Genomic DNA, 13,655 nt, shown 5'->3' with positions numbered 1-13,655 from the left:
TAATCTAAAACTGGAAAGTTAGCCGCCATGATAAATGAATAATGGCAAGTTTAACCGAAGGTGTAAGTGTATAAATACAAGAGGTTTGTCCCTTGTATTTATGTTTGAGAATATTAGTTTGTAGGCTAGTTATATTAGTTAAATATAAATAAGCAACGAACATAAGAAAAAGTGTACATATACAATGGATATTCATAATAGAATAGCTAGATTACAACACTGAAGACCCCACCTGAGTACTCATCTATTTATTTAATGAATTTGTAAAATTCCATCTTTTCAGTCATATCATGCTTTTTGCGATTCAGTCATGGTATCTGGTACATTAGCTCAGAGGTTTAGAGCATCGTGCTTATAGTCGTATTTTGACGTCTGTGCTTACGTCACGAAACCGTTTCAAGAAACGCGATGGTCGCGGGTTCAAACCCCGCATGTACCAATTTTTTGTAATCTTTTTCTCAGAGATCCTTCAAAATGCTCTCAATTGTTGAAACTAACATGAAGAGTGAAGATGAATGTGTTTCTTTTTACTTGCAGTGTCTGCTAAAAGCAGACCATTCAAATTTTTCACGAATTAGGAATAGTCCAATTGCAGAAGTTTAATGAGACCGCATTTTGTTTTTTTGCTGGCTTTTTTGAGCTATACTTTGGGCTTGACCCAAGATCAAGTTTTCCAGAATGACTGGCAAACTGTGAACATCGGGGTCCCGTTCACTTCTGTTCACTCAGATGAAAGAATCTTTACGCTTTCAGAACTAGGAATATTTTCCATAATCAATGCTACAACAGGTGGAATAATGTATAGATATCAATCTGAAACAGTTCCTATTCGCCCCAATTCAGGATTAGTTGAAGTTTCCAATGAAATGATTATTAGCTTTATCAACTACGAATATGAGCCTGGCAGAAAAGTAAAGTCTAAACTTATGTTATGGAATGTTTCAAAGTCATTTGGCACAATTGAGAAAGAACTTGACTTTACAAGCAGTATTGTGTCTGTACTGCTGAAAGATGACCACATATACGTTGTTGATGAACGACATATTTTGGACATAGATATAACATTAGATTATAATATTACTACAATTTATACGGCAGAACAACCCATTGAAGATGCCAAGATATTTCATAGCTGTCTAGATGGTTTAACTTATGCTGTTCTTGAAATAAGCGGCAAAACATTCTTTTCAAGCTTATCAGATTTTGTTTCAAGGCCTTTTAATGGTTGTCACGTCAAGCAATTGCGCTTCCAAAATTCTTCAAACAATCTCATCATATGCAGTAATTCTGATGTTTACGCATTTGACTCTTTTGGGTATGAAAAGTTAAAATCAGGCAAAAATATGATTAATGAAAAGCTGTCTGCTGAATCTCTGTCAGCTGATCAAATAAAGAGCTTTGAAATAGTAAAGGACCATATTTTGATTGAGTCAAATAACGAGATTGCCTTATTTGATCTTGAATCCCTCTCATTGTCTGCTAATGCAAAATCACTTTTAAGCAACCCATTATCAGACTCAATTCATTACTCATTTCATGTGTCTAAAAATTCCACAGAAATAAATTTACTTGTTGTTTCTCTTAGTAAGGTTGTTGATTACTACCGTAATGGCGAGCTGCTATGGAGCAACGACCAATCTTTTGTCAATATAAAAGATTTTGTTATAGTGGGTTCGGAGCTTAAGTCATCATTGACGGTAGATGAACTCATTTTTGAAACGAGTTCCAATATTCTTTTGTCGTACCTAAGAAGAATCCGTCATAACTACGAGTCTTTATTTGGGAAACTAAACTCCGCACTGGATGAGGCACATAGATTTGGAATGTCCAAATACCTGATAGCTTTGTCAGAGAATGGAAAGATTGGTGTTTTTTCAATGTACAAAAATGAAAACAGTAAGTCTCAACTTAAGAAAATATTCACTCCACAAATACACTTTAGTCATTTATACGAAATTGAAAGAAAGGTTTATGCCCTACATAATACAACCATATACGAGGTAGATATCAATCTGGGAAAAATAACAAAAAAGTCAGAAACCTTTGTTAATTCTCATTTCAAAATTTTACAAAATCAAGATTTAAAAGCTGAATTTGTCCAAACAGATGCTCATGAATTTTACACCATTAGTATTTCCCATATCTCCAATTCTATTCAAGGTCATTTCTGGAATGAGAGACAAGTAGATTCTTGGAATTTTTCTCCCGAGGGCGAAACTATTCTTTCTTTGGTCCAAAGAAGTTACGGAAATGTCGATGTAGCACAGAACGCAATAGTCCTTCCTGATCGCTCTTCACTTTACAAATATCTAATTCCCAATGTGGGGGTACTCATCACACACAAAGAAGGTGAATCATCAGATTGCGTGGTATTTTATCTGATCAACCTGATAACGGGACAGGTGTATGGAAGGTTAGAGAAAAAGGTTAGCAAATCCATAAATACAGCCTATGATGTTCATGTTGCGTTTGAGGAAAATTTTATTATTTTCACAGTTCCAGACAAAAACACTATCATAGATACACAGATTTGCTCAATAGATTTGTTTGAAGTCTTGAAACCTGATGAGAAATTAAGCGGGAAGAATGCTGTTATTTCAGCTTTTGACGAGCCAATTTTACCCATGTTTGCGTCACAATGCTTTGTACTCCCAGGAACATCTGTGCGTGGATTATCAATATCTAGAACTAGACATAATATTGCAACGAAGGATATCATTTTGCTAACGAATATGGGCCGAGTGGTTGCATTTCCTAAAATGATAGTTGATGGTAGAAGAAATGGTATAATAGGAGATTTTAAACTTAAAAATGATGTTGAGTCATCTGTTATTTCGTTAGACGTTGCAAAGGTTTCCCCATTCTTGCAAAGAATAGGCTCAAGTAAATATGCTTCTTCAATTGCAAGTAAATTTCCATACGATCCGATTATCAATGTCAATCCACAGACTATTCTAACACATCATAGAAAGCTAGTGTTAAACAATAATCCCGGGTCTACTTTCCTATTCACTGAGCCAACAGAACTAGAATCAACTACTTATGTTGTATCCATTGATGGTGACATATTTGTCACCTTTTTACGTCCTTCAAGCTCATTTGACAGATTAACGAGCTCATTCAATACCAAGGTTGTTATTGCTACGATAGTTGTATTGTTGATAGGAATTGCTTCGGTAGGGCCAAAGGTCCATAGAAATAAGATTCTTGGTAGATGGGTTTTGTGAAGAGGTGGTTTGTTCTACTTCCGGAAATCGTTAAATTTTGGGTAATAGTTGTCTGATCATTCTGAACATCTGTATAGAAAGTAAGAAAAATTATAAAGGAGTATATTGATTAAGAATTCTTGCTCAAGCGGCTCTTCTATTGCCTATCAAAGTAAGTAATTTGTAAATTCATCCGGATATGATTATATGAGGAATGCAGATACAGTGCCGACGACACCCAAGATCAAGGCTACCACCATTACTAAATAGTAAAACCATTTGTTTCGAGGTTTGCACAATTTCAAATAGAACGCACATGGTAATATGATACAGATTAGTGTACACAATGAGGAACCACTCAAACCAATGATTTTATCAAACTCGGGATAGAGTATTCCAAGTACGACAAAAGTCAAATTGACACCAATTTTTATCAAAGCACTCGCAAATTTAGTTCTCAATGTCTCGGGTTTTCCTGCATATTCAAGTTGCTGAGGTGTTATATTGAACAAAAATTCGGTAATGTTGATAATAGGCAATGCATTGATTGGAGTCTTTGCAACTGGAATTAATGAGACAAAGACACTTGCCAGAAAGTAAACAAACTTAGGATAGCCTGTAGTCAAAAGGACGGATTGTGTTATTTCATTCAGGAGGCCAGCACCAAACATGAAAAAACCAAGGTAAGCCATGGATGCATCAGCGAAGAAACCCACAGAGTAAGTTGTTTTAAGGCAAGATTTGAATTTGTGAGGGGATACTAAGTCTGCTTTCAACGCTGGGAAAAGAGAGTGTGAACCAAATGGTCCTAAAATGATACCGTAGGAGACAAATAAGCTGAGAGCGGATGCAGGGTAATAGCTTGTATATGCCGGATCGATCAAAGACCCAGGTGCTGTCTTCTTGATGATACCACAGAAGAATATAAGGAAAACCAACGAGATGGTGGAAATGATACCGATCAAAGAAATGTGAGACAAGACACGCAAAGGAAAGAAGGAGAAAGGGGTCAATATGACAAATGCAATCCACTTGAATTGAATCAAGGATATCTCTGGAAAAAGTGCATGCAATGAGTCGGCAAACAAAACCATCAACGAGACACCGACACCAAGAAGTTCGATTGTGAAAAGCAGAGAAACGAAAAGCCTTGCTTTTGGCCCGTAGGCTTTATATCCTATATCAGCATAGGTGCAGATGGATGGGTCGGTGTCCATACAGTCCGATAGGAGGGTAGCAGTCCAGTAGGTAATTGCGACGGAATATATGATCAACACCGTACCGCAATACAACCCGGCATGCACCATGGCTCTTGACAATGCCAATAGACCTATACCTATGAGAGCATTGATACAGTTGAAAATGGTCTGTGGAATAGTCGACTGAGGAGCCAACATCGTCAACTTGGTACCGTCGTGCGTTTCGACCTGTCTGAGAACCACCGAGCCAACCTCATCTGAAAGTGCCCGTGAAAGCCCACTCCCGGGCGGCGGAAAAATAGAGGATGCAAAGGAGGGTTGTCTAGAGGCTACGTAGTCAGTGAACGAATGGTCCAGGAACGAATGCTGGTCGTCTATTGCGGCCTCGTCAAAGGTAGTGTTTGGGCTGTGGGTATACGGTCTGACCGCAAACACCGTGGATATCTTCCTCCCCATTGGCGATGGTGCAAAAGTGCTTGGATCGATGAGCTCCTCGTCATCCTTGAAGTAGGATCTCGAGGCGGTGATTCTCGGCTCGATCGAAATCGAACGGAAAGACTGGGCTCTCTGGTAGGAGTTGGCAAACGCAGCCAATGAGTTTATATTCCCAGGCGACGCCACTGAAGAAAAGAAATGGGACCGAGACTTTCTTGCCGAACGGTCCGGAATCGGGATTGCCTGGTAAGAGGAACCTACCCTGTGTCTGTTGTCGTCGTGCTCATGGTGCAATGGGGAGTATGGTGTGGGAGTACCAGCACCGTCTGACATTCAGATTTTTGTTGTCGTCGTTGTTGGTGGTGTGAGTGTGCTGAGCAAGAGAAACGGCTGCCGTCGGTACTTATACTGTTTGTTCCCGCTCTTCTAGAGGGTCAATTGACCATCAGTAAAGGAATTTTAAGGCCATCTCAAGACACAAAAAGACCACTCCTGCAACCATTCTGGGTATTATCATGCTGCATGTCCAAAAGCGGCAAGCAGGCCGAGACGACAACAGAAGCGTCGGCGATGTAGCGAGAGTAAGTTTCTTCACTGAATTTTTTTTCCGTCGAACTGGAAAAGCGATGTTGTTGTTGTTTTTACCATCTGCCTGTGCCCAAACGATAACTGAAAGAAAGACAGGCATGCTCTCTGTTTCAGCTGGTAGCCTGGAGGACGCTCAGAGAAACGAGTACACATAGCTGCTGTTGACTTTGCACTAAAAATTATAAGAGAATGATGGTGGACTTCACGCTTCTGGCGGTTGTGACGTTTCTGGCTCAGTTCTCCTCTGGAGCTGTGGTTTTGAACGCCGCCCAGCTAGCCCCAAAAACGACCTTCCCAAATACAGCAACGGTGGGCTCGCAGCTGCCTGCTGCGACGGAGTACTTGGTGAAGAGAGATGCTGCCCCAAGGAAGGCAGTCGCCAACAAGGAATGGCTCAAGGAGGAGTCGGAACGGTTGTATGGTACCGAGGAGGAGACCCAAAGACCATGGATTAGAACGATCTACGGGAGCGTCAAGGAGGTTGTAACCCCGTATGTTGTGGGAGGTGTTACGTTTGCCGCACAGCCACCTGCGACGGCGGATGGTTTGGAGCCATGGATTTCGATCAAGAACGATGGGTTGCCGAAGACGATCACTCCTAAAATGAAGAATAACGTCATTGAAAACAGCTTCCCTGCTGTGAGAACCTTTTTCCAGACAGCTACCACGGTTGTGCATCACCAGAATGAAATACAGGCACATAACTTGGCCGACGGTGAAACAGTGGAAGAGGTGATTATGATCGATGAGGACGACACTTACGCAAAGCTCAGTCCGATCCAGAGATGTACGCCAGATTACTATTACAAGAAAGGTATTGCTAATATGGATTCCTCCGAGCCGTTCTGCTCTCCAAGAGACCACCAGAAGATGAGAGCAGGCGCAACTTATTTCATCACGTGGTACTCTCGTTTCTTCAAGAAGGCAAAGAATGTCAGATTCCATTATGCTTTTGTGAACGAAAAATCGCACGACAAGGGCTTTGACAAAAGAGATTTGATGGATTCGGCCGTCAAGAAGGTCGAAGCTGAAATCGAGGAGCTTTCTGGTAACGTTGACTTTTCAGGTGATGTCCATGGTGCGTTCTTTTCTTCCGATTGGGTCCATAACGACAACGGCTGGTTTGCTGTGGAGGTGGACAAAAAGTGGCTCCGGGGAAAAGTCTACAAGAAGGTAGTCATTGCAATGCAACCAGACAATGTCGCCGATGAGGATTTTTCCATCTTGAACGCCCCACACATATTTGCTACTTTCCAGTTAAGAGAGAGCATAGGAAAAAACACTAAGGAGATGCGTAAAATACAAGACAAGGCAGGTACTGGCGATGACGTCTACTATGTCATTGCATCAATTCCAACTGTGGTGATGATTTCTGTTTTGTTCATGTACGGTTTTCTATACATAAACCGTAGGCATAGAGATTTGTCAAAGGTCAAGAAACCAAAGAGAAGCAGGTTTGGTAACCAAGGGAAGTATAACATTCCTGTTGCATTAACAGACATCCGCAAACCAAATAAACAGTTATGAAAATGAACAGATCATATGATAGAACGAAACATTTCAAAAAAAATTGAAAACTAATATAAAAGTTAAGTCACTGAAAAACAACTAATCCACTTAATAGATTTGAACTACACTGGTTGGAGACACATCATAATTTGTTTGCTTTATATATAGTTTTACAAATGAATAACAAAGCGATGGTGCTTTCTTTCTACCCTTCAATGGTTAACCATACGGTAAAAAATGTGGTAACTAATAGGCTGCACTCTGATTATACAATTGTTGCTAGATCCCCCGCAACAAGCTGGACTGACGGAGTGCTAAAACAAACATCTGATCTCAAAAAGGCAGCTTTAAAACAAAAAGATCTCATCCGGAGATTGAATTTATTTTATGGATTGTCAGATACGGATCTAACATTTAATTCGTAGTAGCTGTAGTAGTCGAAAGTGGCGCCTTGTAAAATGTAAAAATTCTGCCGAGGGCGCTTGAAAGTTCGACGCGCCGATTTCTTGATATCTTCCTGTTCAAGGGAAGAATCATTAAACAGTGTTAGTTTTTTAAACCTTTGAATGTTCATGCGTTTACCACAGGTTCATAAGAATTCCCTACTTATTAACTACCTTGAAGTGTCTTCCCATTCCTTGAAGAAGAGGAAGATGGATGCTGCAGCCCTACTTGACCAGTTCACGCACAATCTAGCTAACATTCCAGATGAAGCGCAGTATACTCTCAGTCAACTACAAGAGAAAGACGTAGAATATGAGAAGGTGCTTTCTCAGATACACACAGCAGATTCACAGCTGTTCAAATATATAAAACAGCATGGCAGTCTAGTGCGACATCCAAAAGAAGATGCTCTTACAGAAGAAATCACCAAAAGCCTTGAACAAGCACGTAAAATTCAAACAGAGAAAATTTTGTTGGCCAACACTGCTCTTTTGAACATTACCAAGCATGCAACGAAGTTCGACGCCGATATCAAACGACTGATAGATTCGGGAGCTATTGAACACTGGGATGTAATCGATGATGATATTGATATGGTGGACTTCATTCCTACTCACGCAGCGGCTTCGATAAGTGTTGGTAGTCCGAGCTCATTTGATACTGCAACTCCTCCTGTTTCGGGTAAACTACTGGATGAGCTTAATGGTATAACAAAGAAGCTGAATAATTCTTCGATTGAGACCAAAGTACAAAGGCCAATGAAGAAGTCATCCAGAGAGAAAACCCCGACCACGACTCCTTCTGCTGACGAGTCTACTGCATCCACTAAAGAGCTGACCCCCGGAAGGAGGCGTGACGTGGCAGCAGGTACAATAATTAAGGGACTGAACAGGAGAATGATGGGAAATAGGGTTGGACTGGGTAATATGAATGAAAACGGAGGAACGGGTGGTGATGACGACGAGCTATATTGCTTTTGCCAGCAAGTTTCCTACGGTGCAATGGTGGCATGCGATAATCCTAGCTGTAAATACGAGTGGTTTCATTACGACTGTGTAGGTTTGAAGGAACCGCCAGTGGGAGTATGGTATTGTCCAGAATGTCGTAAGGATGTGAAAAAAGATATGAAAAGGGAGAAGAAGAAAAAGCCATGAAGAATACTTCAAAAACATCAAATGAAAGATTACCGAATGCCTTTTGCACATCTAGTTGGCGTATAATACAAGTGTTTGTAATTAATGTGAAAACGTGTAAATGTGAAGAAACATAAACGAAGGTTTGTATCGGTAAGAGGGAAAAATGTAGCTTTATAAAGTCACGTGCTTAGAAAATATTTTTCGGAAGGTAACATGAAAAAAAAATTTGTACGTGAATTAATAAAAATTGTATTTTCTGAAAAAAGATAAACTAATAAACAGCCTGGAGATAAGGTATAATAGGAGAAGTTCATATATATAAGTATAGAAGCATCAACTTAATAGCTGGTGGAAGACATGTCAGCGTTAAATCTTCAAAATTTGATCGATGATCCAACCTCATTATTCACACACAAGGCCTCCGATGAACAAACATTTGATTATGAAAATTTGTTACTAAGTCTGAAGGAAATAGTTGATCCTGTGATCAAATCCAGCGGTGACTGCGTCTTGGATGAAATCTATATAGATGGACTAGATGCCACACAAGTTTGGGGACAAGCAAAGCTAGTTTTTGATGGTGTTGAAAGGGGATTGTGGAGCGATCTTCAGAATCTCAAAGCTGAAGGTGATTACAAAGAAGATAGTGACGAGGAAAATGACGAAGAAGATTCTGAAGAAGACTCTGAAGAAGTGCCGTTTGGAGAGATGAATGGAAATGTTATGGCAGAAGAAGAAGACTCTGAAGAAGAGGAAGAAGCTGGAGATAATGATGGAAGTGAAACAGACCAAGAAGAAGCAGAAGCGTTGGCGGCAAGGGGAGAAGCCTTGGAAGAGGAGGACGAGGAAGAAGAATCCAACGACGAAGAAGTCGAAGAAGACAATAAAAACCACAAGTCGGAGGATTTTGGACTTAATGATGAGTTTTTCAATCTCGATGATTACAAACGTCAAGTTCTTGCACTTGAAGACGCTGATGATTTCAACGATGATGCCGACGGAGAAGACGTTGATTTGTTTGCAGATCTTAGCGATGATAACGATGACGATGAGATGTACACTTACAACGACTTCTTCGACCCACAGAGTGCTGGATCAAAGGGACACCCAACACAGAGCAAAGACCAGAAGAAAAAAGGTAAAAGCAAGGGCAAGGGCAATGGCAAGGGCAAAAAAGGAGAGCTAAAGGAGGAAGATTATGATGCTGCATATGATCTGGCTCAAGCAGATCTCTATGGCGATGAAGGCGAGGAAGACGCAGAAGAGGAGAGTGACGGGGAGGAAGAGGATTCTGGAAGGGTTAAAGCAAAAACAAAAGCAAGAGGAAGTGGCCATGGCCAGCAGGACGAGTCCAAGCTTTCCACCTTTGAGAAACAGCAGCGAGAGATCCAAAAGCAGATTGCCGAGCTCGAGGCTGAGTCTATCGCTGAGAAGAAGTGGACAATGAAAGGTGAGGTGAGCGGGAGACAGAGAGACTCGGACACGCTACTGGAGGAGGAGCTTGAGTTCGACCGGACGGCGAAACCTGTTCCTGTGATCACTCAAGACGTGACGGAGAGTATCGAGGAGATCATCAAGAGAAGGATTGTGAGCCAGGAGTTCGACGAGGTGCCAAAGAGGATAATATCTGAGTTGAACAACTTTAAACCCTCGAAGCGGATGGATGTGAGCGAGGAGAAGTCGTCCAAGTCGCTTGCCGAGCTCTACGAGGACGAGTATACACACAAGACCGGGGACGAGGACGCAAACGAGGCGTTGAAGAGCGCCCACGACGAGATCAGCGAGATGTTCAAGGACGTGACGTACCAGCTCGACTCGTTGTACTCGTCGCACTTTGTTCCTAGACCGAAGGAGAAGCTGCTTGACGTGCGGGTGCAGACATCGACCATCGCGATGGAGGACGCCCAGCCGCTGACGATGGCCACGGGAGCCACCCTAGCTCCGCAGGAGGTGTACAAGACCGCCACGAAGGTGGGCAAGGACGAGGTGGTCCTTCGGTCCGGGGTGGTAATGGCCAAGGCGGAGCTCGAGGGCGACGACAGACAGCGTTTGCACCGGGCGAAGAAGCGGAAGCAGCACATGCAGAGCAAGGACGAATCGCAGAAGAAGAAGAAGGTCGAGACCCCGCAGCTCTAGTCGGATCACCGCCATAGTGTATATAGCAGTAGCAGTAGCAGCAATATAACAGTGCCAGTACGGTAGAGACGCTTCGGGCCGGAGCATCGATGGCCCAGAAAAGGGCACACGGGGGAACGGGAGCAGCGGCTGCAGATGACTCAAGCCCCTTTACCCCAGACAGCGGAGCCAGCCGACGTTGCAGGGGGATTTTCCTCGGGCTGCAAGAGGGGGTGCTGCTGTCCGATATCTACGGAGAGCCGAATAGCGTACCCCACCTCCCCTACCTCCACCCCCACTTTCACCCCGCCCCACCCTAGCCGGGTCGCCGACGCCGGTGTCGGCGGCGTCGGCGCTGCCGCGTTGTTCCCCACAGACGACCGTTGCGCAGGGCTCGACCTGCGGCGGGCTAGCGTTTGTTGGGTTGCACCCCGGGGGTTGGGGGCGGCGAGCAGCCGGACGTGCCCCGCCCGTGGCCCCAACGGCGTCGCCTCGGGGGCTGTTCCGAGGACGTCATTTGCCTTTGTAATTGCCTTTGTAATTGCCTCTGTGATTGCCTCTGTGATTGCCTTGCCGTCTTGCCAGAGCCTTAGTAATTGTCCCTACGATTGCCACCAGGTCGTCCCCGTTGGCCCTCCCCCGGCAAAAGACGGGTGCCAGCCAGCCCTGCCTTTCCCCGCCCCACCCCTGGTTAAGTCCGAACACCCACGCCCAGCCAGCCCGGCGACCGCCCTGCGGGCGTAGACGCGGACGTAGCGCCCGCCCGGACACGGACACGGGCACGGGGCCCCGCTCGGAGCACACCGACCCTTTGCGCCCGGCACCCTCGCCCGGCCGCCGCGCCGCCATCCTGGCCGCGCCGCCATCCTGGCCGCCTCACTGGAACCCCACACCGGCCGGCTGCTGCACACCCCATTGCGCCAGCACTGGCTGAACCGGCCCAATGGAGAGGGCCGGGGCTGTGGTCCGTAGTCTGGACTGGCTGTCGTGGCCCTTGCTGAGTAAGAGGAGGGTCAGACACGCAAATTTCACCTCGGGCTTCGGAACTTGCCTCCCAGCTGGTCCTCTGGGGCCAGCATTGTTGGTGTACATGCATTATTCAGCTTCGATCAAATTTCAGCGGCGGACGGCTTTTGTGCAACATATATAAAAGCGTTATCGTCTGCCACCCCGGAGGAGAGCTGCCTTTCCTGGGTCGCCTCCCTGCCTCTGTCCTTTCCCTATCCTCCCTTGTAATTTTTCTTCTTCTTATTCCTTCTGCTTTCTCCCTTCCTTCTCCTTCCTTCTTTTTTCTCTATTAGTAGATGCTCTTTAACAAAGTCTTCAACCGTATCACGAGTCTGAAGAACGCGCACCAAAACTACACATATCTGTCCAAAATGAGTTTCGCCACCCTTACTTTCCCAGTTATCAACGAAAAATACGAACAGCCAACCGGTCTTTTCATCGGCAACGAGTTCGTCAAGGCCAAGTCCGGCAAGACCTTTGAAGTCACGTCCCCGATCGACGAATCCGTGCTCTGCGAGCTCCAGCAGGCTGAGTCCGAAGATGTTGAGGTGGCTGTTCAAACCGCATACAAGGCATTCAAGTCCTGGAGATTCACCCCTCCAAACGAGAGAGGCAAGCTCTTGAACAAGTTGGCTGAGTTGATCGACGAGGAAAAAGAAACCTTGGCCAGAATTGACTCGTTGGACAACGGTAAGGCTCTACACTGTTCCAGATTCGACGTGAACATTGTTGCTGAGTACATCAGATACTGTGCAGGCTTCTGCGACAAGCTCGACGGTAGAACCATCATCACCGACACCGAACATTTCACTTACACGAAGAGAGAGCCTCTTGGGGTCTGCGGTGCCATCACCCCATGGAATTTTCCTCTGTTGATGTTTGCCTGGAAAATTGGTCCAGCTTTGGCCACCGGTAACACCGTCGTTTTGAAGCCAGCCAGTGCCACCCCATTGTCCAACCTATATGCCTGTACTTTGATCAAGAAGGCCGGCTTCCCACCAGGTGTCGTCAACGTCATCCCAGGTTCCGGCAGAGGTTGTGGTAACGCCATTTTGCAACACCCATTGATCAAGAAGGTTGCCTTCACTGGTTCCACCGAGGTCGGTAAAACCGTCATGAAGGAATGTGCCAACACCATCAAGAAGGTCACTTTGGAATTGGGTGGTAAGTCTCCAAACATTGTCTTCCAAGACTGTAACGTCGAACAGACCATCCAGAACTTGATCACCGGTATTTTCTTCAACGGTGGTGAAGTCTGTTGTGCAGGTTCCAGAATCTACATTGAAGCAAGAGACGAAAAGTGGTACAATGACTTCCTGGCCAAGTTCAAGACTGCAATCGAGAAGCTGAAGATTGGTAACCCATTCGAAGAAGGCGTCTTCCAAGGTGCCCAAACTACCCCAGACCAATTCCAAACCGTGTTGGATTACATCAAGGTGGGTAAGGACTCTAAGCTTAAGCTGTTGACTGGTGGTAACAGAATCGGTACCAAAGGTTACTTTGTTGAACCAACCATTTTCTACGACGTTGCTCAGGACTCCAAGTTGACTGAAGAAGAGATCTTTGGTCCTGTCGGTGTCGTTGTGCCTTTCAAGACTGTCGACGACTTGATTGAAAAGGCCAACGACTCCTTGTTCGGTTTGGCTGCAGGTATCCACACTGAAGACTTCAACAAGGCAATCTACGTCAGTGACAGAGTCGAGGCTGGTTCCGTCTGGGTCAACACCTATAACGACTTCCATCCAAGTGCTCCATTCGGTGGCTACAAGGAGTCTGGTATTGGTAGAGAAATGGGTCTCGAAGCGTTTGACAACTACACTCAAACCAAGTTGGTCAGAGCTAAGGTCAACAAGCCAACTTTCTAATCAGGGATTAGTGGCTTTTGACAGCGTCTTTAAAAAACAAAAAAAGAAACAACATCAACAACACGTTATATATTATCATCTAGTATGCCTATATAAACTCTCTTGTTTTTTTACGATTTAATATGATATTCCGGCTTTTCAGTATCAATA

The 13,655-nt window shown here is 44.4% G+C and overlaps 5 protein-coding genes and 1 non-coding gene across 6 annotated transcripts; 5 read left to right on the top strand and 1 right to left on the bottom strand.

The window, feature by feature from the left end:
* Positions 1 to 319: 319 nt before the first annotated feature.
* Positions 320 to 439, top strand: PICMEDRAFT_t22. Its single transcript has one exon. It is a non-coding gene; the product is annotated as a tRNA-Ile (tRNA).
* A 120-nt stretch (positions 440 to 559) lies between these two features.
* On the top strand, positions 560 to 3,571 carry PICMEDRAFT_14669 (hypothetical protein). Its single transcript, XM_019160480.1, has one exon. The coding sequence runs from the start codon at positions 798 to 800 to the stop codon at positions 3,225 to 3,227; it is 2,430 nt and encodes an 809-aa protein (XP_019020309.1). The 5' UTR covers positions 560 to 797; the 3' UTR covers positions 3,228 to 3,571.
* PICMEDRAFT_70754 (hypothetical protein) lies at positions 3,410 to 5,173 on the bottom strand (the record flags this gene model as incomplete). Its single annotated transcript, XM_019163729.1, has 1 exon — positions 3,410 to 5,173. One exon carries the CDS (start codon positions 5,171 to 5,173, stop codon positions 3,410 to 3,412), a length of 1,764 nt encoding a protein of 587 aa, XP_019020308.1.
* A 687-nt stretch (positions 5,174 to 5,860) lies between these two features.
* Positions 5,861 to 6,883, top strand: PICMEDRAFT_21834 (hypothetical protein; the record flags this gene model as incomplete). Its single annotated transcript, XM_019162224.1, has 1 exon — positions 5,861 to 6,883. A coding segment is annotated over one exon (1,023 nt), but the record flags the coding sequence as incomplete, so codon positions are not given.
* A 707-nt stretch (positions 6,884 to 7,590) lies between these two features.
* On the top strand, positions 7,591 to 10,653 carry PICMEDRAFT_70752 (hypothetical protein; the record flags this gene model as incomplete). Its single annotated transcript, XM_019163728.1, has 2 exons — positions 7,591 to 8,485; positions 8,882 to 10,653. 2 exons carry the CDS (start codon positions 7,591 to 7,593, stop codon positions 10,651 to 10,653), a joined length of 2,667 nt encoding a protein of 888 aa, XP_019020306.1.
* Positions 10,654 to 11,549: 896 nt separating this feature from the next.
* Positions 11,550 to 13,599, top strand: PICMEDRAFT_14666 (hypothetical protein). The gene has a single exon (XM_019160479.1). The coding sequence runs from the start codon at positions 12,012 to 12,014 to the stop codon at positions 13,503 to 13,505; it is 1,494 nt and encodes a 497-aa protein (XP_019020305.1). The 5' UTR covers positions 11,550 to 12,011; the 3' UTR covers positions 13,506 to 13,599.
* The last annotated feature ends 56 nt before the right edge of the window (positions 13,600 to 13,655 follow it).

Source organism: Pichia membranifaciens (genome assembly GCF_001661235.1).
Source record: "Pichia membranifaciens NRRL Y-2026 unplaced genomic scaffold PICMEscaffold_1, whole genome shotgun sequence".
NCBI lineage: Eukaryota > Fungi > Ascomycota > Pichiomycetes > Pichiales > Pichiaceae > Pichia > Pichia membranifaciens.
This window is presented reverse-complemented; position numbering and strand designations above follow the sequence as displayed.